The 26,590-nt window shown below is 42.2% G+C and overlaps 1 protein-coding gene across 3 annotated transcripts in view; it reads left to right on the plus strand.

Moving 5' to 3' along the window:
• B3GLCT (beta 3-glucosyltransferase) overlaps positions 1–26,590 on the plus strand; it is a 105,203-nt gene that overhangs the window by 65,835 nt on the left and 12,778 nt on the right. For 2 of the 3 annotated variants that reach the window (XM_040448140.1, XM_040448141.1), the window contains 2 exons: positions 16,812–16,931; positions 24,930–25,134. In XM_040448140.1, coding sequence (XP_040304074.1) covers positions 16,812–16,931; positions 24,930–25,134 — 325 coding nt within the window. The remainder of the gene's footprint in view (positions 1–16,811; positions 16,932–24,929; positions 25,135–26,590) is intronic. The other variant, XM_040448139.1, reaches the window with a different exon arrangement.

A 26,590-nucleotide genomic window follows, 5' to 3' on the forward strand; every position in this document is an offset into this window, starting at 1 on the left:
GGAGTGGGGGAGGGTATGACCCTACTGAATTTATCTTTTAATTTAGTTGACTGGGAAAGCATGCTCATATTTTACTAATTTGAAAATAAATCAGTAAGGACAGGATTAAAGTCAGTAAGGACGGAGAGCAAGCTGAAACAAATGGACCCGACTGTGTTTTGAATGAAAACATAATCCCACTGAAGGAAAACTATAACTGATGCAAGTAACAGTGGAAGACCATATTTATAAGTGTACCTTACTCACGTGTGGGAAGAGGTGAGGAATGGCAGACAAATCCTGAATTTGCAGTTAGTCTGATTTTTGTGGTGGTGTGGTAAAGCAATTCTGCAGTTATTTTAGGTACACTGGAGGATTGGGCAAATGGCGTTGGAACCTACGGTTGTGCAAGAAGGAAATTGTGCAAGAAAGAAAATATGGATATGGAATCAGGCAGGTCAGGAGGTCTATGAGAGGAGATTGGAAGTGGAGACATTTCTCACAACTCATAAGTTTTGTCAGACCCATGATTTCTAAAGTATGTGTATGTGTACATGTGAGCTTCCTAGTTCTTTCTAGAAAAGAAGACTAGAAGCAGATATCCCAGTAGCACTGACCAACTAGGGAGCACTATGGTGCCGGCTGCCCCACTGAAAGGAACCAGGCCTTCCCAGAGAAAGTGTGGATTCTAATGCTGAGGCAAGAACATTTGGAACATTCTTCACCCCCCGCCCTTACTTTCTGGTATAAAAAGAAAAGTGCGTTTTAGGAGGACAAAGAAGCAGGCTAGAGTGGTTTCCCACTGGCCAAATTTTGGATAAGCATCATATAATTAAGGACAATAAAAGATTATGAACCATTAAAATTAGGAATCCATGAGTTCATGCTTATAAGAAATAGAAAATAGGTAAATAGGTAAAAAATAAATGGGGGAGAAAGGTGGTATCTTAGAGTGGGCACCATAACAGAATACCATAGGCTGGGTAGCTTAAAACAATAGAAATCTATTTCTCACAGTTGTGGATGCAGGGAGGGTCCAAGATCAAGATACTGGCAAGGTAGGTGTCTGAGGCCTCTTCTCTTGGGTCTCTGTGTCCTCACATGACCTCTTCTTTGTGCTCCACGGAGAGAGAGCTCTCCAGCGTCTCTTCTTACAAGGACATTAATTCTATTGGATCAGAGCCCTACCCTTAGGACCTTATTTCACTTTAATTACCTCCTTAGAGGCCCCATTTCCAAATATAACCACACTGGGGGCTCTGGCTTCAACATACAAATTTGGTGTGGGCACAATTCCATCCCTAGCAGGTGGGCTGTTGCTTGCAGGATAATGAAGAGTTGTGACTGGTAAATGTGGAGGTCGTGATGGGGTGGGAAAAGCCATCACTTTGTAACCATCATAGTAAAGATTAAAGTAATAATCATTAATTGACGCTGAACTACGGGTACGTTTTAATGAGGACAGGGTATTTGCTGGTGTTAAAGCGTCTGCCCGGAGACTCTCGGAAATAGCAATGGAAAAGCGTAAGATGTGCGGATGACATAGGACCCTCAGCTCACCTTGTCGCATGGATACACCTAGATACCACCCACGTCAATGTAAATAATCCAGAAAAGGACCCAACGGCTGACAGAACAGAATCTTCACAGCTAAACATGAAGAGGCCACAACAAAAATGGTAGGAAGGGCAGAGATGCAGTCAGGACCCAAGCTGACCAATGGGGCTGTCCATGGGAGGGCCACTACAAGCATGGAGAAGGGAGAGGAACAGACCCCACCCTGGGCACCCCAGTATGAAACTACCTGCACTGGGAAGATGAATCCCCAGAACACTTAGCTTTGAAGACTAGAAGGGATCAACATGGCCTGTCTTTATAGTCAATGGGGCTTAACACCTGGACCTTTAAATTTCAGAGGCTCAGCCCTGGGAGAGCTGGAGGGCTATTCATAGGAAACCGAGTCCCCACCCTTAAGAGACAGCATAGCAGCCCCACTGAGATACAGCATAGAAGCAGCAGTGTGAAAAACACCTGGGAGAGAGAGATTTATTAATCTCAGGATGTGTGCTGGAGGGGCAGGGATCTTTAGGAGACTTCTCTAAGAACAAAAGAGTTGGCAGCCACCCTATCCCTCCCCGCCCCCCACCCCACCAGCCTAGACCCATGGACGTGTGCAGAAACCAGCACAGTGCTAACACTGTCTGTGTAGTTTGCTAACCATCTGCCAGCCCTGTGCTTTTCTGCAGACTGTCCCTCCAACCAGGCCTTGGCAGGAGTTCTCTAAAACAGCACCAGGTCTCCTCCCATAGCAAACTGGAGTAGACCTTGCTAGCAGTGTAGACGCACCCCCTCCACCCAGCCCACGGCAAGTCCATCCAAAGTGGTGCCACAAGCCTGGAAGTGTGCAAGCAGCCCCAGTGGGGGCCGGCACCACTCCAAGGTGACTCCTGCCCCTGGGAGAGGGTAAGAAAAACACACCAGTTCTGTGGTCCCAGCAGTGGCCTGGGGACAGACAAATGGTCTGACTGTGGGCCCCACCCACCAACAGCTTCCCAGGGGACGATACAGGGAGAGTGCCCTGTAGCTCAGTGCTACTGCATCTCTGGCAAATCCCTGGTCTGACCCAACTCATGCCTAAGGCAGCCCCAGACTAGCCCATTAACAACTGAGGGACCAAACCCTGCCCACAGCAAACAGACAACTGGGCTGAAGGCAAAAGCAGCTCAGCCGCAACAATATGGTGCATACAACACACAGAAGAGACAGCCCTGAAGTTCAAGGTTCTGCTGAATAGGGACACTGCACTACAGGGTGCCACAGGACCTAGTCTTCATAAGGCAACTACTTTCAAGATCAGGAGATATAACTGTATTTCCTAGTACACAGAGATCAACACAGGGAGTTAGACAAAATGACACAGGACTATCTCCCAAACCAAAGAACAAAATCCTAGCAAGAGAGCTAAATAAAATGGAGATAAGTAATATGCCTAGAGAATTTAGAGTAATGGCCATAAATATATCCACCGGACTAGAGGAAAGAATGGAGGAGCCCACCAAGACCCTCCACAGAAAGAAAACAAAGAACCAGAGATGAAGAATTCAATAACAAAGTGACAATACACTAAATGGAATAGTAGACTAGAGGAAGCAAAAATGGATCAGCAACCTGGAGGACAGAGTAACGGAAACCAACAAGTTGAACAGGAGAGAGGAAAAAATAATAAAATAAATGAAGGTAGCTCGGTGACACCATCAAGTATTCACATTATATTCACCTAATATTCACATTATAGGGATCCCAGAGGGAGAAGAGAGTAAAGAGGGCAGAAAATTTATTTGAAGAAAGAATAGCCGAAAAGTTCCGTAATCTAGGAAACAAATCCAGAGGTACAGAGAACCCCCCCCCAAGTCAGCCCAAGGAGGTCCACGCCAAGACACGTAGAAACTAAAATGGCAAAAAAGAGAATTTTAAGAGCAGGAGAAAAGAGTGACTGTATCATGCCACTCCCTTCTGGCCTGCAAAGTGTTACAAGAAAACAACAACAAACCTTCAGCCAAGAATACTCTATCCAGCATGGCTATCTTTCAGAATAGAAGGACAGATAAAGAGTTTCCCAGACAAAAGTTAAATGAATTCATCACCATTAAACCAGCCCTATAAGAAATGTTAAAGGGGATTCTGAGTAGGAAGCAAAGACCATAAGCGGGAGTAAGAAAAGTAGGAAACACAAAAGTAGTAAAATTAAGTGTGTATATTAAAAAAAAAAAAGTCAAGAGATTAACAACAACAACAAAAATGGATATTAAGTATTATACTATAGGCCTGAAATTGGGGAGGGGGGGAGTAAAGATTTACTGCTTCTAGAATGTGTTCAAACTTAAGTGACCCTCAATATAGACTGTTATATGCATAAAATGTTATGCATAAACCTAATCAAATAAATTAGTAATGGATATGCAAAAAATAAAAGAAATCCAGGTGTATCACTAAAGAAAGCTAGCAAAATGATAGAAGAGTACAAGAAAAGAAAGGAACAGAGAAGAACTACAAAAACAACTATAAAACAAAATGGCAGGAAGTATATATCAATAATTACTTTGAATGTAAATGGACTAAATGCTCCGATCAAAAGACACAGGGTGACAGAATGGATAAAAAAACAACACCCATCGATCTGCTGCCTACAGGAGACTCATTTCAGACCTAAAGATACATGCAGATTCATAGGGAAGGGCTGGAAAAGCATTTATCATGAAAATGGAAGTGAAAAGAAAGCCATGGTAGCAATATTTATGTCAGAAAAAAAAGACTTTGAAACAAGGACTGTAACAAGAGACCAAGAAGGATACTACATGATCATAAAGGGAACAATCCAACAAGAAGATGTAACAGTTGTCAATAGTTATGCATCTAACATGGGAGCACTCAAATATATAAAACACCTAGTAACAAAGGAAGTAATTGATAGCAATACAATGATAATAAGGACTTAGACACCCCACTTACATCGGTGGGTAGACCATCCCAACAGAAAGTCAGTAAGTAATCAGTGGCTTTGAATGACACATGGACCAGATGGATCTAACTGATATATTTACAACATACTATCCTAAACCAGTGGAATATGCATTCTCCAAGTGCAGATGGAACATTCTCCAGGATAGCTCACCTGTTAGGCCAGAAAATAAGCCTCAGCAAGTTCACAAAGATTCTAATCATATTCATCTTTTCCAACCATAACACTATGAAACTAGAAATCAACCACAAGAAAACAAAATCTGGAAAGAACACAAATACGTGGAGGTCAAATAACATGCTACTAAACAATAAACAGGTTAACAACAACAACAAAAAAAAGTAAAAATATACATGGAGACCATTGAAAATGAAAATGGTTGGGGTACCTGGGTGGCTTGGTTGGTTAAACAACCGACTTTGGCTCAGGTCATGATCTCACAGTCCATGAGTTCAAGCCCTGTGTCAGGCTCTGTGCTGACAGCTCAGAGCCTGGAGCCTGCTTCGGATTCTGTCTCTCTCTCTCTTTCTCTGTCCCTCCCCCGCTCGTGCTCTGTCTCTCTCTGTGTCTCTCTCAAAAATAAACAAACATTTAAAAAAAAAAAAATGGTGGTCCAAAATCTTTGGGATGCATACAGAAGCTGTTCTAAGAGGGAAATTTATAGCTATATTGGCCTAACTCAAGAAGAAGAATCTCAAACAATCTAACCTTATAGCTAAAGGGGCAAGAAAAAGCAAAATTAAACCCCAAATTGGTAGAAGGAAATAAAATTAGATCAGAAATTAACAAAATAGAAACTAAAAACATAGAGCAGATTATCAATGAAACCCAGGAGATGGTTCTTTGAAAAGAATAAAATTGATAAACCTTTAGCCAGACACATGGAAACAAAAAATCAGACTCAAAATCAAAAATGAAAGGGAGAAATAACAGACTATAGAAATACAAAGTATTATAAGAGACTATTATGAAAAACTATATGCCATGCTGAACAACCTAGAAGAAATAAATTCCTAGAAACATACAACCTCCCAGAACTGAATTGGAAAGAAATCGAAAATTTGAACAAAGTGATTACCGGCAAGGAAATTGAATCCCAACAAACAAAAGTCCAGACTCAAATGTTGAATTCTACCAAACATTTAAAGAAAAGTTAACACCTATTCTTCTCAAACTATTCCAAAAAATAGAAGAGGAAGAAAAGCTTCCAAATTCATTCTATGAGGCCAGCATTACCCTGATACCAAAACAGATAAACATGCTAGAAAAAAGGAGATCTACAAGCCAATATCCTGATGAACATAGATGCAAAAATCGTCAATAAAATATCAGCAGACTGAATCCAACAATACATTAAAATCATTCACCACGATCAAGTGGGATTTATTCCCAGGATGCAAGAGTGGTTTGTATTTGCAAATCAGTAGGATATATCACATTAAGGGAAAGGATAAAAACCATATGATCATTTCAATAGATGCAGAAAAACTATTTGACAAAGTACAACATCCACTCACGATAAAAACCCTCAACAGCATAGGTTTAGAGGGACCATACCTCAGCATAATAAAGGCCATATATGAAAAATCCACAACATCATAGTCAATGATGCAAAACAGCTTTTCCTATAGGATCAGAAATAAGACAAGGATGTCCACTCTTGCCACTTTTATTTAACATAGTACTGGAAGTTCTAACCACAGAAATCAGACAAGAAATAAAAGGCATTCATATCAGTGAGGAAGAAGTAGAACTTCCAGTATATGTAGAGGACATAATACCCTATATAGAAAATCCTAAGACTCCCAAGAAAAAACTACTAGAACTGATAAATGAATTCAGTGAGGTCACAGGTTGCAAAAATCAATGTACAGAAATCAGTTGCATTTCTAGACATTAATGATGAAGTAGAAATTAATGCCATTTATAATTGCACCAAAAAAAAAAAAAAGAAAAGAAAAAAACAAACACCTTGGAATGAACTTAACCAAAGAGGTGAAAGACCTGAACTCTGAAAACCATAAGCCACTGATGAAAGAAATTGAGGACACAAACAAATAGAAAGATATTACATGCTCAGGGATTGGGGGAATAAATATTATTTAAAGGTCCATACTACTCAAAGCAATTTATAGATTCAGTGCAATCCCTATCAAAATACCAACAGCAGTTTTCACAGAACTAGAACAAATAATCCTAAAATTTGTATGGAACCACAAAATACCCCTAGTAGCCAAAGCAATCCTAAGAGGAAACTAGAGATATCACAATCCCAGATTAAGATATACTGCAAAGCTATAACAATTAAAACCTGTAAGGTACTGGCAAAAAAATAGACACAAAGATCAATAGATGAGAGAGCCCAGAAAGAAACCCACAATTATATGGTCCATTAATCTACAACAAAGGCAAGAATATGCAATGGGAAAAAGTCTCTTCAAAAAATGATGCTAGGAAAACTGGACAGCTAAAATAATGCTAATAATGAAATAATGCAAAAATAAGCTGAACCACTGTCTTACACCATACACAAAAATAAACTCTAAATTAAAGGCCTAAATGTAAGACCTGAAAGCATAAAAATCCTAGAAGAGAGCATAGGTAGTAACTTTTATGACATTGGCTATTGCAACATTTTTCTAGATAGGTCTCCTGAGGCAAGGGAGACGAAAGCAAAAATAAACTATTGGTGACTTTATATCAAAATTAAAAGCTTCTTCCCAGCAAAGGAACAATCAACAAAATGAAAAGAGAACCTACTGAATGGGGGAAGGTATGTGCAAATGACGTATCTAAAAAGGCGTAGTATCCAAAATATATGGAGAAGTTTTACAACTTAAAACCAAAACCACAAATAATCCAGTTAAAAACTGGGCAGAAGACATGAACAGACATTTCTCCAAAGAAGACAGATGGCCAGCAGACACGTTGAAAAGGTGTTCAATGTCACTAACCAGAGACATGCAAATCAAAACCACAGTGAGTTATTACCTTATATGTGTCAGAATGGCTAGAATCCAACATACAAGAAGCAACAAGTATTGGTGATGATTTAGAAAAAAAGGAACAATCATACACTGCTGGTGGAAGTGCAAACTGGTGCAGCTTTTGTGGATAACACAGTGGAGGTTCCTTAAAAAATTAAAAATAGAATTGCTATATGATCGAGTAATTCCACTACTGGGTTTTCTACCCAAAGAATATGAAAACATTGTTTTAAATACATATGTGCACTCCTGTGTTTCTTGAAAGTATTTACAAGAGCCCAAATATGAAAGCAACTTCAGTATCCATCGTGTCCACTGATAAATGAATGGATAAAGAGGTAGTGTGTACACACACACACACACACACACACACAGGAATATTAACCATAAAAAAGAATGAAATCTTGCCATGTGCAATAACATGCATGGATCTAAAGGGTAAAATGCTAAGTGAAATAAATCAGAGAATGACAAATACCATATACTTTCACTCCTGTGTGGAATTTAAGAAACAGAATGAAGAAAAATAGACAAAACCCCCAGACTCTTAAATATAGAATATAAACTGGTGGTTTGGGTAGAACTAAACTGGTGGGATTGGGAGGGGGAATGGATGAAACAGATGATAAGCACTGAGTAATGTATAGGATTGTTGCGTCACTATATCGTATGCCTAAAACTAATAGGACACTGTACATTAATTATACTGGGGTTAAAAAAATAGCAATGGAAAAAGTAACTGTCCAGTGGAGAAGTGAGATAACAACTTGACTGGAATATCACCAGTGAAGAACAGAAGGGCCAGACACAGTGTCACACATACATAATACTGTGACTGGGAACATATATGCTAGACTTTGTCATGAGGGAACACCAGACAAACCCAATATGAGGATCATTCTGTTAAAAACAGGGGAGGTGCATTTATTATTAAAAATACCAGTGTCATGAAAGACAAAGAGAAGCTGAATAACTATTATAGATGAAGGGGGAATAAAGGGATATGATAAATGCAATAAGGGATCCTGGGGTTCATCCTGTACTGGAGGGAAAATGAGCCACAATGAACATCGGGTCGAGTGATAACCTTGGAATATGGGTGGTAGCTTAGATGAAAGCATTTGTTTTCAGGTTTGGAGTTCTAATTAAGGCAGCTGTGAACCTTTGTGTACATATCTTTGTATAGATACCTGTTTATTTATCTTGGCTAAATACCTATGAGTGGAATGCCTGGGACATATAGTAGCTATATGTTTTAACTTTTTAAGAAATCTACTGAATGAATGTTAAAGTTTTTGAACTCTTAATTTTTCCCATTTTAAGGAAATACACAATGATGTATTCCATGTTCTTAGGGGGAAAGGGACATAATGTATGAGGTTTACTCCCAAATACTTTAGAAAAGAGAATATCTATACACACACATGTACACACATAATGCACATGTATACACACATGCATACATGTATATATACACAGATGACTATCTGTCTACAAAGATTGAGAGAGAACGATAAAGCAAATGGGGTAGAGCTAACAACTGGCTAATTTAGGTAAAGGATATATAAAAGCATTCTTTCCACTGTACTACCCTTGGAATTCTTCTGTAATCTTGAAGTTTTTCCAAATAAAATGTTAAAAAATAAAAGCCATAATGGGTTTGAGTGGAATATTATCTGGCTTCAAAAAATAGGATAGCAGCTAACAAAATGAAGCATAAAAATCATGTGATCATCTCAATAGATGTGTGAAAAGCACTTGACAAGATTCAACATCCATTTAGGACAAAAAGTCTCAACAAAAGTGGTGTGTTCCCACTAAATCAAACATAATAAAGTCCGTATGTGAAAAACTGATAGCCAAGATCATCCTCGGTGATGAAAAACAGAACTTTTCCCCTATGATTGGAAAAAAGATGGGGTGTCTGGGTGGCTCAGTCAGCTAAGCATTTGACTCTTGATCTCAGGTCATGAGTTCAAACTCTGCATTGGGTTCCACACTGGGCGTGGAGTCTACTCAAAAAAAATGAGGTCTTCTCTCACCAGTATATTCAACATAGTACTAGAAGTCCTAGCTGTGGTAGTCTAACAAGAAATAAGAGGCATTCATACTTGTAAAGAAGAAGTTTAACTGTCACTATTTGTAGATGACATGATACTATACTTGAAAATCTTAAAGATCCCACCAAAAAACTACTAGAGGTAATAAATGAATTCACTAAAGTTGCAAGATTCAAAATTTATGCCCAGAAATCGGTAGTGTTTCTATACACTAACAACAAAGTCACAGAAATGAAGAACGTAGCGTTTACAATTGTACCAAAAAAAAAAAATAAAACACCTACGAATAAACGTAACCAAAGAGGTGAAAAAAGACAACCTACTTAATGGGAGGAGAAGATATTTGGAAATGATATCGAATAAGGGGTTAATATCCAAAAAATATAAAGAACTCCTACAACTCAACACCAAAAAAAAAAAAAAAAAAAAAAAATCCAGTTAAAAAATGGGCAGAGGAGGAGTGCCTGGGTGGCTCAGTCGGTTAAGCATCCGACTTCAGCTCAGGTCATGATCTCACAGCTTGTGTGTCCTAGCCCTGTGTTGGGCTCTGTGCTGACAGCTCGGAGCCTGGAGCCTGCTTCGGATTCTGTCTCCAGCTCTCTCTGTCCCTCCCTTACTTGCTCTCTCTCTCTCTCTCTCTCTCAAATATAAATAAAAACATTAAAAAATAAAAAATAAAAATAAAAAATGGGCAGAGGACCTGAATAGATATTTCTCCAAAGACGACATACAGGTGGCCAACAGACACATGAAAAGATGCTCAATATCAATAATTTTGAAGGCACTTCAAATAAAAACCACAATGAGATATCATTGCACAACTGTCAGAATGGCTAAAATCAAACAAGAAACAAGTGTTGACAAAGATGTAGAGAAAAAGAAACCCTTTTGCCCTGCTGGTGCAAATGCAAACTGGTGCAGCCACTGTGGAAAACAGTATGGAGGTTCCTTACAAAGTTAAAAATAGTAATACCATATGATCTGATAATTCTATTATTGGGTATTTATGCGGGGAAAAGGAAAACACTAATTTGAAAAGATATATGCACCCCTATGTTTATTACAGTATTATTTACAAAAGCCCAGACATGGAAGCAACCCAGGTATCCATCGATAGGTAAATGGATAAACATGTGGTGTATATATCTATAGTGGAATATTACTCAGCCATAAAAAAGATCTATCTTGCAATTTGGACAACATGGGTGGACCTAGAGGGTATTAAGTGAAATAAGGTATTCGTCTTTCTCAGGCTGACTTATGATTCCACTAATAAGCATAATGGAAAAAAAAAAAAGTAGAATCAGAACTATAAATACAGAGAACTGATGGTTGCCAGAGAGGAGGGGAGTGGGGCGCTGGGCAAAATGTGTGAAGGGTAGGGGAGATACAGACCTCCAGTTATGGAATGAGTCAGTCATGGGAATGAAAAACAGCATGAGGAATACAGTAAATGTAACAGCGATGTTAATGGGACAGATGGTAGCTATACTTGGGGTGAGCATAACGTGATGTATAAACTTGCCAAATCACTAAGTTGTACACCTGAAACTTTGGTAGTATTGTGTGTCCAGTATATGCAAAGTCAGTATTATGCTGTTAAAGTCTATATGCAGCACTGTGTTCATATAAATTTGATAGCACGTAATCTAAAGTGTTGCTGTACTATTTTTCTTCATTTCTGTGCCTCAGAATTGCCTGAAATGGTAACAGATTGTGAATAAAGTTCCTTTCCTGGATTAATAGCCAATCCATTTGGATAGAATTAGATATCTGTCTGTTTTATCCACATTTACAGTTTTTAGCAAAATAAAGTATATGAGGGTTGTCAGACTCCGTTTATGATTCTTCAGCTTTAAAATGATATTGTGAGTAGGGAAAGGGTTGAGGTAATAAGAAACCCAGATGAGATGTTAAATCCCAGTTATTTTAACCAAAGAAATTACAAGTTGTGGACTGAATCGGTATTTTTATAATATGCAGGAGAAAGAGAAATACGTTTCTTCTTAGGTCAAGAAGTAGATATAAATTTGCCCTAGAGGTCTTTGAAATTTTGTTTGTTTTTTTGTTGGTTTTTTTTTTATTTTTTTTATTTTATATATGAAATTTATTGTCAAATTGGTTTCCAATGTTTTTTTTTAAACACAAACTTTTACCAGCCAAAGGCCACAGTTTCCTTAGAGAGCTATAAGAATAAATTCTCTATAACCAAATGGCGTCTTACTAGGTATCTGCATATTTACTTACCTTTCTCCGCAGAGTTTTTCGCTAATTTCCTAAGGATGGATTCCAAACTGGGTGCCCAGAATGTTTACCTTGTGTGCCCAAAACAGGATAGTTTTAAGGATAACGTTTTCTGGCCACTCAGAAACTGTCAGTATTGTCAGAGGCCTTGACCTGCAGACACATATAAACATGATCAGCAAACTGGTCAACTCTTAGCACCACATTTTAAGGCAATTTTTTCATACATTAAATTGGTTTTCTTCGCTTTCAGCTTTAGGTTTATTGGCTGGGGTATTTGTATAAGATGCACGAGTGTGGATTGAAGCGATGTCCTTCTTTCCAGTTTGTGCATCTCCACTTGGGTTTAAGACCCCACCTGTCCCCCAAAAGAAGAAAAGTGAAATCCTAGAACACTAGTGTTCTAGATGTTAATACTTCTTTGTAAGAATTTATGATTAATAACGTAGAGAAGTCCTTGATATCCTATCTCCCTCTTGGAGATACGCGATGCTCATCAGGCTTGAGAAACATTGGAATTTACTTAGCTAATTAAAAATTTTTAATCCAAAACTGATCACAGAACATCTTTTTTTGGGGGAACACTGATTAATACCACGAGAGAACCTAGGATTTGGTGGTGTGTGACCCAGAAAGCTCTAGTTTAGAACAAATAGTGGAAGGACTTTACGAGGCGTTTGTAAGCGGTACAAGTTCTTAAAACATGGGAAAACTATCCCTTCTTAATATTAGCCTTTGTCTCACCTTTGAAAGGTTACTTCTAGATTTTATTTTCCTATGAAATCTTTTTCTTCACCCTCATGGCAGCTCTAGCTACAGGCCTTTCTCTGACCAGCTCCTGGATATTCTCACTGCCCTTTTATTTATTTATTTATTTATTTTTAACTTTATTTTTTTGGGGGGGACAGAGAGAGACAGAGCATGAATGGGGGAGGGGCAGAGAGAGAGGGAGACACAGAATCGGAAACAGGCTCCAGGCTCTGAGCCATCAGCCCAGAGCCTGACGTGGGGCTCGAACTCACGGACCGCGAGATCGTGACCTGGCTGAAGTCGGACGCTCAACCGACTGCGCCACCCAGGCGCCCCTCTCACTGCCCTTTTAAAGCTATCTTGTTGACATAGGACAAAGAAATACAGGTGCCAGAAGGTATATACATAAGTAGACGTAAAAAGACAACTTATGTGGCCTTACTCGGGGGAAACAGATGTGTGGTTGTGCACCGTAATTGAAAGGTTTCCTGGAACGTCTAACAAAATCCGTTTGCCCACCTGCCAGCCACGCGCCTGACATGGACCTCATTTGTATCTCGAAAATTCTGTTTGGGGGCCATTAAAATTTAAAAAGTACTAAGTGTTAGAAAGGGGCGGAGGTTTATAATGTATCTTCCAAACCAGGAAGGTACATTAATACCGAAACATGAAGCAAAGCTGTTCTATACCGTTCGCAGTGTTTTCTTCAGGGTAACTTACCGACAGGCAGTCGGGTGGGCCAACGGACAGAAGATCCAGGCGGTAATATGCTCCTAATCTCCGCCCCTATTCCCAGCCTTTATCTGGACCTTCCCCCAGCTTTTATGGAGTGAGGGGCGTGGTGGGGAGGTCATGGGTAGTTATCTTAAGTGGCACCATCTGTGCACCCGATAGCCGCCAGTTATCCAAAGTGGTGCCACCTGTGCAAGATGGCGTCCCACAGATGGAATCAATGTTGTTAGCACTCCCACATTCCACCTCTGGCATCTTTTCAGCCCGTGCCATCTTTGCCCGCCATTCTTTCACAATGGCCTTTGAGCCAGATGTCAGGAAGGGACTTGTACCCCCCGCCACAGCAGCAGCATAAATAGCAACGTGAGTTGAACCAGTACCACCCCTGGTTTTTCACCATTCCTCATTCTTTTTTTTTTTTTTTTTTTAATGTGTATTTAAGAGAGAGAGTGCACATGCAAGGGGTGGGGGGAGGGGGCAGAGAGAGACAGAAAGACTCCTAGGCAGGCTCTATGCTGTCAGCGCAGAGCCTGACTCAGGGCTCCATCCCGTGAACCGTGAGATCATGGCCTGAGCCAAAGTCAAGAGTCAGATGCTTAACCCACTGGGGCACCCAGGCGCCCAGAACCATTCCCCATTCTTGAGGGGTAGGGGTAATGACCCCTCTAGCTGCTTCCTGCTGGAAAAGGGTGTAGAGCAGGATTTCATGAATTAAGTTGCCATTGCATCCCATTGCAGATATTCCCTACAGCTCAGCTGAGCTCCCATCCTTTGTAACCACTGTTTTGGAAGTCTTGTATATAGTCTTAGCATCTCATTCTCCATTTTATAACAAGGTCAGTTAGGTCCATTCAGTTAAACAGTGGTCTCTTTTCAGGAGGTGGTCCTGCCAATGTGATTTCAAAGTCAGGTTTGTGGAGTGCAAGCAGTCAGGTAGTAAGTGAGCCATGTATGCACGGAAGCCAGACGAATTCGGGATCTAGCCCCTGGTTTTATAGGTAAACAATAACCATTCAACCAGAAATAGAATCTAACACCCATAAAAGTGTGTTACTGAAATATTTTTTTCTAAAATCACCCTCATTTCTATCAAAGGTAGTCAAATTAAGACTAAGTTGTTTGTAAAACAAGTCCACTTTTAACAAACTTGGCCTAAATGTTTACATGCGTGCAACAAGAATGGTGATGGGCCATTTGGGTTCTTTTAAGTCTGCTTTTCTGGAACTTCTCATAGGGAATTTCAGTTTGAGCCTTTTACAGCCTTTGGAGGCCAGAAGCTAAGTCAAATACTTGCCATCAGACCCACCTGCAATACCTTTAATTTGAATTAAGTCCTCTCTTCTTGAGGTCCCCAAGTGACCTTCCTGACTTGCACGGTAGGGCTCTCAGGAACCTGTAAGCAAGGTAGCAGGCCATTTTTTTCCAAGGAATTTCCTTGGCTCTATAAAGTCAACCTTAGTTCCTTAGGGCTGTTTGGCCATTATTTGAGTCTATACGTGTCTCTTTCCAATGTGACATTCCAAAGCCTTGGTAATCAAGGTTTCCAATGGTGTCCTGTTATAAGAACATATTGTTATTGAACTTATGCAAATAACTGTAATTGATTTCCCATTTTATTGTTACCACGAGCCCCAGCCAAGCCCTTCTGGATGTGAAGTTACATCCAATTCACCACTAATTTTGAGGCATTTCCATAGATAAATGTGCATTTAGCCAGTGAATATTAGAGCTAGCACAGTCTGATGGTTAGTGAAAGACAAATAAATAGTTAATAATGGGGCCTCCAGTTGTCCACTGTTGCATGCACTAGAGGGAAACGCTGGCCTAACCCTTAGTTTCCAGGAATAGTCTGTGTCCACCCCGAAATTTTTCCATTAGCAGAGGGGCACTGGGCAACACACCCAGCTTTTTTAGCCTGCCTTCAAGGAAGTAAACTGCTCTCCATCAGGCGATGCCTTCTGGAGGCTCAGCAAGACCAACTTGGGTTGTTTGTCTATATTTTCTCTCGGGGTCCCAGATAATATTCGGTATTGCTACCATTGTTTACAAATCTTGATAGGCCCCCTTTCTGCCATTTTCTCATCAGTGGGATCGTTTTTCCCTCTTTTTTAATCTATTTCCCTCATAAGGGAGTCTCTGAATTTCACCTAAGTCTGCAGCCATAGTAGCTACCGTAGCAATGGGCCATTTAGCCACAAGGGCAAGAACAACCTCTAAAGTCCCATACCACGCTCCTGGGGCTGAGATACGGTCATTCATACAAGAGGAAAGTCATGCTTCATTTGGGCCACCGAAATGCTGCGTGTAAATAGCACACTTCATCCCTAGTTCTTCCACAGAGGTCTGCTGCAACAGAAGGGAGGGCACAGCCTCCTTGTTAGGCCAGGGTTTCTTAATGCTAGCATTTATCCAATCAGATTAGCCAACTGCCTGCAGTTGTTGACCACGCCTGCCATATATAATCTTTCATCACCAGGCAGGTTCAGCCGTGGCTGAGGCCACGTTTTCATCTCGAATCCATTCAGCATAATACCATCTCCTCCACAGTCCTAAGACCCAAGCTGCCACCCCTTCTTGGCCCTTTTGCTTCACCACCATCTCAGACCCGTGTTGGTTAGGGCGTTTCTGTACTCACACGCTGGTCTGAAACGCTCACAAGACCTGGCCGAATCGCCTGGCTAGCAAGCTTGGGATTTCCCCCAAGGGACCACAGGCTTTCCCCGCGTGGACTGTGGGCTTCTCCTGGCTTCGCCCCCTTTACCCCTCCCTGGCTTGTTTCATTTTCAGTCTCCTGTCCGCTACGCCAAGTGTTAGAAGCTGGAGGAGGGTCAGTAATGTATCCTCCAGACTGAGAAGGCACTTTAATGCTGAAAAAGGAAGCAAGCCACTCCAAGCTGTTTACGGTTTTATTCAGGGAAACTTACGGATGGTCAGTCTATCAGCCAGGACGGTAATATGCAGCTATTCTCTGCCACTCTCCAGGTTTTATGGAGCTAGGGGCCTGGGGGTGCCCTCACAGGGTAGCTATCTAAAGTGGCACCACCTGGGCAGAGGCTCTCTGCTATTATCTAAAGTGGCGCATTCAGTGCGCCAGAGGCGAGGACAAGATGGAGGGCCAAGATGGAGTCAGTGTTGTCAGCGCTCCTACGCCAAGCACATCTGAAGAGATGTGACGGTTCACGCTCACTGGGAAACAGGACTGGTAGACGTGAGCTAAACAGTACACTGGCCACCTCAACTTCGTTAACCTGCCACCCTACCCACCCCATGGAGGCAGCCATGTTCTTGCAGGGGCTTATTAAAACCGGGGAGTAAGCCCCTTGTTTTTTAGTTTCTCTTCTGTTTCCAGGGATCTACAGTGTCCATTTTTTTCTTCTTTTTAAGTGAATTTCTTCCGTAAATGACTTGAATTTCATCTCTAAGCGATTTCCGTACAGTAGTATATAATGTGACCGGTGGGATGTGAGAATCGTCAACTTTTTAGCGTGGAAACCCATTTGAGTTAAGTAATTATTGCTTATGTTCTCTTTGGAATCTTAGCATCTCCAGGCTCCAGCACTTGCTTAGCTGTTACGACTCCAGCGAACCGCTGTTTCTGGGAGAGCGTTACGGCTACGGCCTGGGCACTGGAGGCTACAGCTACGTCACGGGAGGAGGAGGGTAACTATGAACAGAGCTTTCTGCAGATACTCTCAGCACTCACTTCTGTTTCTGTGATCCAGGGCTGGGCGTGTGGCAGCAGGACCAATCCTGATACATAAGTGCTCTGTAAATGGTAGCTGTGACTGTAATAGGAAAGTAAACATGAAATTTCCTAAATATGAGAACGGTTCACCACAAAGAATGTTTTACCCCTTGGAGAAATATAAATGGATGTTGAGGGACTTGGTAGAAATTTCCCTAGAGGAATGATTGCCTCTAGGTAGACAATTAGCTTTGCTTGTTTTAATGAGAAAGAAATTTGGATATAGATTTTATTCCAGAAAACAAGTCACTAGACTTTTAAATGATCTATTGCTAATAAATCACATTTAGGAAAAGAGTAGTATAGAAATAAGTCACCAGACTTTTAAATGATCTATTGCTGGGGCGCCTGGGTGGCGCAGTTGGTTAAGCGTCCAACTTCAGCCAGGTCACGATCTCGCGGTCCGTGAGTTCGAGCCCCGCGTCGGGCTCTGGGCTGATGGCTCAGAGCCTGGAGCCTGTTTCCGATTCTGTGTCTCCCTCTCTCTCTGCCCCTCCCCCGTTCATGCTCTGTCTCTCTCTGTCCCAAAAATAAATAAACTTTGAAAAAAAAAATTTTTAAAAAAAATAAATGATCTATTGCTAATAAAGCACATTTAGGAAAATAGTATAGAATATCACTTAAGCAGTTAAGTGATATTTGTATCAGATTTATAGATTTTAAATGACAGTGAAAAATTAACATTTTTCATGTTTATTTATTTGAGAGAGAGAATGAGAGAGAGCAAGCCGGGGAGGGACAGGGACAGGGAGAGAGAAATCCCAAGGCTCTGACGTGGGGCTCGAATTCACAAACTGTGACGTCATGACCTGAGCCGAAACCAAGAGTCGGATGCTCAACTGACTGAGCCACCCAGGTGCCCCCAAAGTCAGTGTTTTTAAATGAAGGATCTGCCTATGCCGGATCTCTTATAGGGGACGATTCTGATTTGATTTATGTGGCTACGTCACTTGAGCAGTTAGTCTATTATTTCCACAGTTTTTGCTATTGATTGATTTCGGGAGAATCTGAACTCGTTATGAAATACAGTGATTTAAATTCATTCGACAGGTATTTGTTGGATGTCCACTATGTGCTTGGCAACATTCTTGGCACTGGTTTATAAAGCTCTGAGAGTCACGAGCATAAGGGGCGGCAGCTTGGGTATTAGGACTGTGCAATACTGGAGGAGATGGTATTATGTTGAATGGATTCAAGATGGAAAAAATGGCCCCAGCCACTGCTCAACCTGCCTTGTGATAAAGACTATCTACTGGGCCTGGGCAGGAGTACTGATCTTTGTTGGGCAGTGGCATGCTTCCACCTGAGGTCATTAGCAACGGGAGATGGGGGTCCAGGTAGGCCTTGGAAAAGACGCCAAAGGGTAAAGGCCAACGACTATTGACTTCTTAATTAAAAAAGAAAAAAAGGCTCAAGCTATTTGCAGCTTTAGAGTAATGCATTTAGTTTTCTGGGTGAGGTGGTGAAGCCAATGAAGAATCAGGGTATGGTATCCCTTGAGTCGGAACTTTCTGCCTTTGAACGGGGTCTTATTATTTGCATATGGGTTTCTATATTTTGTGGCACATATGGGCTAACATACTTTTAACACAGAAGTGATGGCCAAGAACACTATTTGGTTTCCTTCTTTGCCTGTTGGATTTCACTGTTATCTCTGAGACTGGCCCTTGAAGCCTGAAATGGCACTTGACCTCATTCACTCCACAAGCCTGGTGGGCATAGGCACTGGGGATGCAAACGGAAGCCACAGTTCCTTCCCTACAGGAGCTCACAGGGCAGTGCCAGACTGGCATCTACACCGCATGGGTGTCACCGCTCCCCTTCCCAGGCCCATGGCGGGCACTGTCACCACCAAGACGGCACTGTTAACTCTTACGTGTTCAGCTTCTACCTTCTTACTGTGGACTTCCTACCACCTCCAGTTTTGCCATCTTAAAACTCCTTCCTGCCACCGCACCCTCCCTCTTCTCCCCTTCAAGTCATCGCAAGAACCCGGGACTCACGATCTCTGTTCTCCAGCTCCCACTTCCATGTGACCGCCACGCTTGGCTTCCCACCTCAACTGTCTTGCCGAGGCTTCCGGCAGCATCCACGTAGCCAGATCCAGGGGCGGACTCCCGATCTTCCTCTTGTTTGACCTCTTAGCCGACTTTGACAAAGGTGACTGCTTACTCCTTGAAATGCTCCTTTCTCTTGCTTTCCAGAACAGTGTCCTGTCGTTGTGTATTCCTGCCTTTCTGATTATTCCTTCTCAGTTCCTTCTTCCTGTTCCTGTGTTCTCCAGGCCTCTTTTCTGGGGTCCTCTTCTCACTCTGTATTCTCCTTGGTGATCTTATCCACCCCCCGTGGCTGTGCTGAAAACACCCGAAGCTCTATCCCCAGCCTGCAACTCTCCCCAGACCTCCCGATTCCTACATCCACCCACTGGAGGCCCTGTCCACTGGCGTGATTCCCAGGACATGAGACCCAGCACTGCCATCCTGACCTTGCCTCTGACCCTGGCCCCTGCTTTAGTGTCTTCCCGGTGGTGTTCCCTCAGGGAAGACGTGGCATGCGTGAGTTCCTGCCCCAGAGACCTCTGAGTCTGCTTTGTCCTTTCTCTTCCTCGTTCCCCAGGACTTTGCAGCCGACCCGGTCACCAAGTCGTGTCAGTTCTGTCTCCTAAATATCCCTTCTGTCTCCACCTCCCCAGTTCTGATCTAGGTCACACCATCTCTCACGTGCGTGCTCCTGCCATGGCTCCCCATCTCCTCCACTCCTTGCTGTCGACCACCCTGGAGCCACAGAGACCTTTCTACAACCACATCTGATCCTGGTGCCCTCCTGCTCAGAGGCCTTCACGCGCTTCTCTGGCTTTTATTCTTCCCCAAGAGCGCGAGCCCTTCCCTACCTTTGGCATCTAAGACTAGGAGACGGTCGTTCGGATTCCCACAGGAGTCAGGCTGGTCTGGGATTAGGCCTCGTTTTAATCACCTTCAGTCTTCCGGGTCCACAGCCTCCGTGGGTGCTGCTGAGGCCACTGACTTGGGGCTAATGTCTCTAGCTGGTCTTTTCTCCCCGCCTCCTGCCCCCCAGCTTGCCACCTGTCTGGGAAGGATTCCTCTCTCTAGAGATGAGTTCATCTGCGCTTCATACCCCCCATCTCTGCAACAATGCCATAAGTTATTGTGATTTTAATTTTATTTGGATTTTTTTTTCCATTACCATGAGAATGAAAGTCTTTGCGCTCCTTTATAACCTCCTGTGACCTTTTAGGATCAAGTCGGAATTCCTGGTCAAGACTTACCTGGCCTCTCATGATCTTGGCAGATGCTGTTTTACTGTTCTAGGCTTCTTCACCTGCACTGTCATCTTAAAGAATTCCTGGACTTATTTCAAGTCCTCAGAGGCCTTTTTTCTTTCCTCTCCCCCCAGACTGGCGTCTGCTGGTCTCCACACAGTGCTGTTTCCCCTCCCCAGCTTTCCGTCTTTGTCACCCGGCTCATCCCTCTCATTTCTTTGGACATGATGTAGCTATAATTTATTCCTGGAAGCCTTTGGCCTAGTCTGGCCTCTCAAATCTGGGTTTGATGCCTTTCAAATGTACTTTCATAGCATATTATGCAACCCATTATCATTTAATTGCCTATTTACCTTTCTGTTTTCCACCTAAATGATGAATTATTTGAAGGCAGCACCTGTGTCTCATTTCTCATTATATCTTTACTTCCTAGCAGAGGGACTCATTTTTTACAAGGGACAGTGAATAAATGAGTAAACAAATGCATGAACACTGAGCCTTGATCTTTATATAACTAACGACTGGTATAATACTCTGTTTCTAATGGTACTTTTACAAAGATACAGAAGCATTCATCACAAGACTGTCTCGTATCAACCTGCGAAAAAAGCTGCAGACAGAATGTTAAATGATTTCTCAGTAGACTTTCTGATGATCCAGCTTAAGAACCAACATGATTTTTCTTAAATAGCAAGTCAGGATCAGTTAAGGGCTTGAAACACCAATGAATGGATCATAGTCGTCATTTAAAAACAGTGTACTATAAAATGGAATAGAATAAAATTGAAATATCATAGTCTATCACACGTGGTAAGGGCAGGTATTGTCTTGTGAAATTTTGTTTTTCGTTTTGTGCACACACGACACATATACATGATTGTAGCATGAAAAGCGTTTCTTGTTTTCTCACTGGTTTACAGTCAGTCTGTGAAAACCCTTGCCTTCAACTGTCTCTGTTAAGCCCCACAAAGCAGAGCTGAATCAGGAGTGTGGACTCCAGTGATTGGTGTGGAGGTATTGTGTATTTGCAAAATGAGACCTTTGCCCTCTTTGAGTCCAAGTGTCTGGTTTTCACTTTGTTGCTTACTCCTTGAACATTCAGGTATCTGGAGACAGTTTATTCAATAACCAACCATTTTCTTTTCTGAAATACGTACCTCTGTTTGGGTAGGAAGCTGTGATCAGGATGTCACCATTCTCTTTGGCAGCCATCCTGGAAAGGGGCTGAGGGCCAGTGTTACCCAGAGATAGCCCTGATCCGTCCGTCTGCTAGAAGAGCAGGAGGGGCGGGCACGTTTCTGATGCACTTTATCTTCTGTATGTGCTCTTGATTTGCGCGCACGGCCTTCTGCAAGCCCTTGCCTCCCATTTCAGTTTTCCTTATGCTTAAAATTAGTATGCTCTATATGAAAAGAAATCACATCTCTTTAATATTTAAAAGTTGGAGGATAGAGCAGATATACCATGATATGTTTGGTAGTTTTCCATGTTGGGGGGCAACTTCTTTTTGAAATAACCCATCAGCATGCTAATAAACAAGTGTAATTAAGGACTCATGTGTACTTAGTTTACGTGGCTAAGTAATGTAAGACTGTTCTGTGTGAGTAGGGAAAAATAGAAAAAAAAAAAATACTAATACAGATTTTTCAGAGAGTAGGCCAGGAGAAAAGAGTGGGCTTCCCTTTGCTTTCTCGTTCTACTAGATGCTGGCAAAAGAAAAAAATAAAGTGTTTTGACTTAAATTGGGTTTAAGATAAACACGATTATAGCTAGGATTGGGATACAAGTACAGTTGGCTTTTAAACAACATGGATTTGAATTGGGCATGTTCACTTGTATGTGATTTTTTTCCCCAATACAGTACAGTGCTATAAATGTATTTTCTCTTCCTTATGATTTTTTTTTCTTAATGTTTTATTTATTTTTGAGACAGAGAGAGACTGAGCACGAGCAGGGGAGGGGCACAGAGAGAGAGGGAGACACAGAATCTGAAGCAGGCTCCAGGCTCTGAGCTGTCAGCACAGAGCCCGACGTGGGGCTCGAACTCACGAACCGTGAGATCGTGACCTGAGCCGAAGTCAGAGGCCCAACCGACTGAGCCACCCAGGCACCCCGTTATGATTTTCTTAATGACATTTTCTTTTTCATAGCTTACCTTGTTGTAAGAAAACAATATATAATACATATAACATACACTGTGTTTATTGTTCATGTTATCAGGAAGGCTTCTGGTCAATACTAGGCTATTAGTAGGTAACTTTTGGGGGGAGTCAAAACTTATCATCAGAGTTTAACCTGGACATGGGACTGGCCCCCAAACATTGCATTGTTCAAAGTCAAGTGCAGTTTACTTAGGAAATTCCCTTTGACATAGCATCAGATAGATGTTTTAAGGGAAGTGTTTGTTTATAGCTGATGCATGTTCCCTCACATAGACCCTTTTCCTGGGGTCAGGTAGGTGAGCGGGAGATTGACTCAGCATGTAGATGCTACCCCAGTCACTGGGGGGCACTGGACTCTGAGAGAAAGAGGACTTCTGGTGAGTTTTTATATGTACAGTTTTCCTTTTGGTACAGTTCACAAGAACTGTGTTTCTTCTTCTTTTTGTTTCTTAAGTTTATTTATTTTGAGAGAAAGAGAGCAGGGGAGGGGCAGAAAGGGAGGGAACTAGAGAGAATCCCAAGCAGGCTCTGCACTGTCAGCACAGAGCCCCATGTGGGGCTCCGACTCACAAACTTGTGCGATCGTGACCCGAGCTGAAATCAAGAGTCTGACGCTTACCTGACTGAGCCCCAGAACTGCGTTTCTTCTTCTTTTTAAATGTTTAATCATTTTTGAGAGGGAGAGACAGAGCATGAGCAGGGGAGGGGCAGAGAGAGAGAGAGAGACAGACACAGAATCCAAAGCACGTTCCAGGCTCTGTAGCTGTCAGCACAGAGCCTGACGCGGGGCTCAAACTCACAAACCATGAGATCATGACCTGAGCCCTAGTTGGACATTTAACCGACTGAGCCCCACAGGCGCCCCCAGAACTGTTTCTTCTAGTTGTGTAGTCCGATTTCCTTGTATCGTCTTCATTAAAGAGCTGCTTTTTCCTCTTGTCTGGTCTTGTCTCATCGTGCCTTCTGGCCTCTTCGCCGGGGCAGAGAGAATGTCCTCTGTGCCGTTGCATTGCCAGCACATGGTCACTGGTGTTAAGCTACATTGGACTGAGCCCAGCTGAGTTTCGCATCAGGGATTGTATTCAAGGTCTTTGTCCTGTTTTCCTTCCTACTAGACTGGTCCACAGAGCTCCCTCCTCCCTGGGAAAAAGGTCTTTGTAAAGGCAGCTTCGTTCCCACTTGTTTGACGCGTCCGATTTTGCTGAATGCTTAACTGTGTGCGACGCCCTGTATTTGGGCTCTGGGAATATATGGATAAGTTTGAGACAGTTTTGCCTTCAAGGAAGTCATTGCCTATTGGGAATGAATTTGTGAACCATATTAGCCCCTTCAGCCCTATCAGCTATTGGATTATTCATCATATGAGAAGATTCATTACTACTGTAGGACCAGGTGGTCCTATATTTGGGGACCAATCTATATTTTAAAAAGAGGAGGATTTATTGCAGGAACTTGTTACAGATGTGCTGGAAAGGGCTGGAAAGGGCTGGAGGGAGAAAACAGAGCAAGTGGCCTTACCTAGAGCTTGGTAACTACAGAGAGCTGCTACTGCCCCGAAGGCTAGAAGAACAAAGCAAAGGCCGTGTTCTGGAGCCTGTTCTTGAGGGGTGCTGTGGCCGGTCCTGCTGTTGGGTCACGACACTACATCTGAGCCAGTCCCGGGCCTGGCCCCCCGCTGTTGCTGTGGGACCACAATCACCACTCTGCTGCCCTGGGCCTGCTCTGCTGGAGCCTGTATGTAGCTGCCCACCAACACCTGCGTCTGTCACAGGGCTGGCCGGAGCCAGAAGCAGATGCCCCCGGCTCCCCCACACCCCCTTAGGATTGTGCCCCTCATTGTCAGGTTGGAGCCGGGTCTTAGATGGCAAGGGAAACTGGAAAATGTTGTTTTACAGTTTCTAGCCTTACGCAGCATCTGAGGAGGGCACAGAAAGGCAGGACTGGGCATGAGTTCCACTGGAAAGCACCCAACGTACCAGGTCAAGTAGCATCCTAGCACTATTTGGGGCAAATCTCTCTCTCTCTCTCTCTCTCTCTCTGTTCTTTCTCTTTCTCAAAATCACCTTAAGGACGCTTCTGCAGACTTGGAATCACTTGGACAATGCATGGTTGTTCCAGGTAGATTTGATATTATTGTCAGTCAGCACCTGTACGAGTAAGGTGCTTGGGCCCATCTACTTGCTGGGAATGTTGGTGGATTTTGTTACTGATCTCACTGAGAGTGTTCCAACTAAAGAACTACTCTAATTTCCAATGGCATATTAAGAAAAAACCATTGTATAGTGTTCGTTTTCAAGAAATCTATGAAGACATACAGTTGCCTATTAGATAGGTAAACACCTCTTCAAAGTAAAATTTCCTTTTGTAGAAAGCACCAAACATTTCTCCCAAAACAACTATTAGATATAAAACACTGCTGAGGTCTGTGTCTTTTTAAGAGTGTGGCCTCTCAACTAGATTTCTTTATTTAGATTAACGGTCTCCAGGAGCTGCTCTAACCCCTTTCTCTGTCTGCTCTGGCTTCCCACTAGAATGGTCTTCAGCAGAGAAGCAATCAGGAGACTTCTCGCCAGTAAGTGTCGCTGCTACAGCAATGATGCCCCCGATGATATGGTCCTGGGAATGTGCTTTAGTGGGTTGGGAATCCCTGTGACACACAGCCCTCTCTTCCATCAGGTGAGAACAACATTTTTATTTCTACCTCAGAGGGAGAGAGGGGGATTTTCTTCTCACTTAAGGATCCTACTTCATTCCCTTCCTATATTCTTTTGGAGACAGTCTTAAGAACTGTGGATGGGCTCCGGATCTCTTTGTCCAGAGGGCTGATGCTGTTCCATCTACAGCAGGAAAATGGAAAACAGAAGGCTCTGGAAAACAGACTGGTGTTTGACCAGTGTCCTTGAATATAGAACGAGGGAAAAGCTACTCTTTTTTCCCCCCTCTGTTTTTGAGTTAAAACATTGGTGGCATTTAAAATTATTAAATGCTATCTAGAAATACGCACGAACGACCTAATATTTCTGCTGTGTGTATGCCACCAAGTGAATGTAAATCTGTCCTGTCCTCAGGTTTTACGCTGTCCACCGGCTGCTTTTTTATTGGGCTTTCTCGTTTCATTGCTATTAAGCTGAGTGGCTAAACTCTGTTACACTTCAGCATAGTATCTCAATAAGCATGTATACTGGGGGTATATATTTTTGTTGTCTGCGACGATGTTTGCCAAGGATAGTTGGTGCTATAGTGGCTTCACCATACTGCAATTTGGGTTGGGAGAAGGGAATCTGCATTATGTTTGGTAGTTTTTTTGTTTTTTGGTTTTTGTTTTTTTCAGGAATCAGGTCAGCGAATGTTCTGATGGTATAATAATACAAATGTTGTCATGTTTAGTAACCAGTAGCAAATGCTATCATACCAATATAGAAAATTGAACATGACAGAAACAGCACTATAGGAAATAACTTGAACAAGGCAAAGAAAATGTTTGCATTATCAAGAAAGGCAGAATCCATTTTGGCATCCTTGAGGACCGCAACGGAGAATAGAAGTAGACCTTTCGTAATAAGAAATGTATGAGAAATCTCTTTCTTGGTACCAGTCAGTACTTCTCCATCTTTTAAAACCTTGAGAGCCCTTACCCATTTTAAGCCTATGTGTCGTGTTATGGGGTGACTTAGAGAAGCAAATTATTTTCTCTTGCTCTTTCTCTCACCCCGTGTCATAGTGTTTCACTTCTAGAAAAGGAAGGGTAATTAAAACTGTTGGTTTAAGGGGAATAATTTGTCACCGTTAACAGGACAGTCTTGGGTTTTTATAGCACCAAGGGAAGAATATGCTAGTAAAGAAAATGATAAAGAGAAAAGAAAGAAGGAAAATAATCCTTAAGCAAAAAATCCTTGGAAGATAATTAAAAATAAAAAAAATTGTCATTTCCCAGACTTTAGGACTCTTGATTTCTCTAATCCACATAATAAATGGTCTTTCCAAAATTGTAAAATATGCTTAAAGCCTATCCTCCCCAACAGATACCACTATATCTTCTAATTCTTAAGCCTCTTTTAGAGAGTTTGCTATGATTTGGAAATTATTTCACGTTTATAATGCTTGAATACTGATCCAAACAGTGCATTGGTTC

Source organism: Herpailurus yagouaroundi, unplaced genomic scaffold (assembly GCF_014898765.1).
Source record: "Herpailurus yagouaroundi ecotype Mexico unplaced genomic scaffold, PumYag 197, whole genome shotgun sequence".
NCBI classification, from domain to species: Eukaryota; Metazoa; Chordata; class Mammalia; order Carnivora; family Felidae; genus Herpailurus; species Herpailurus yagouaroundi.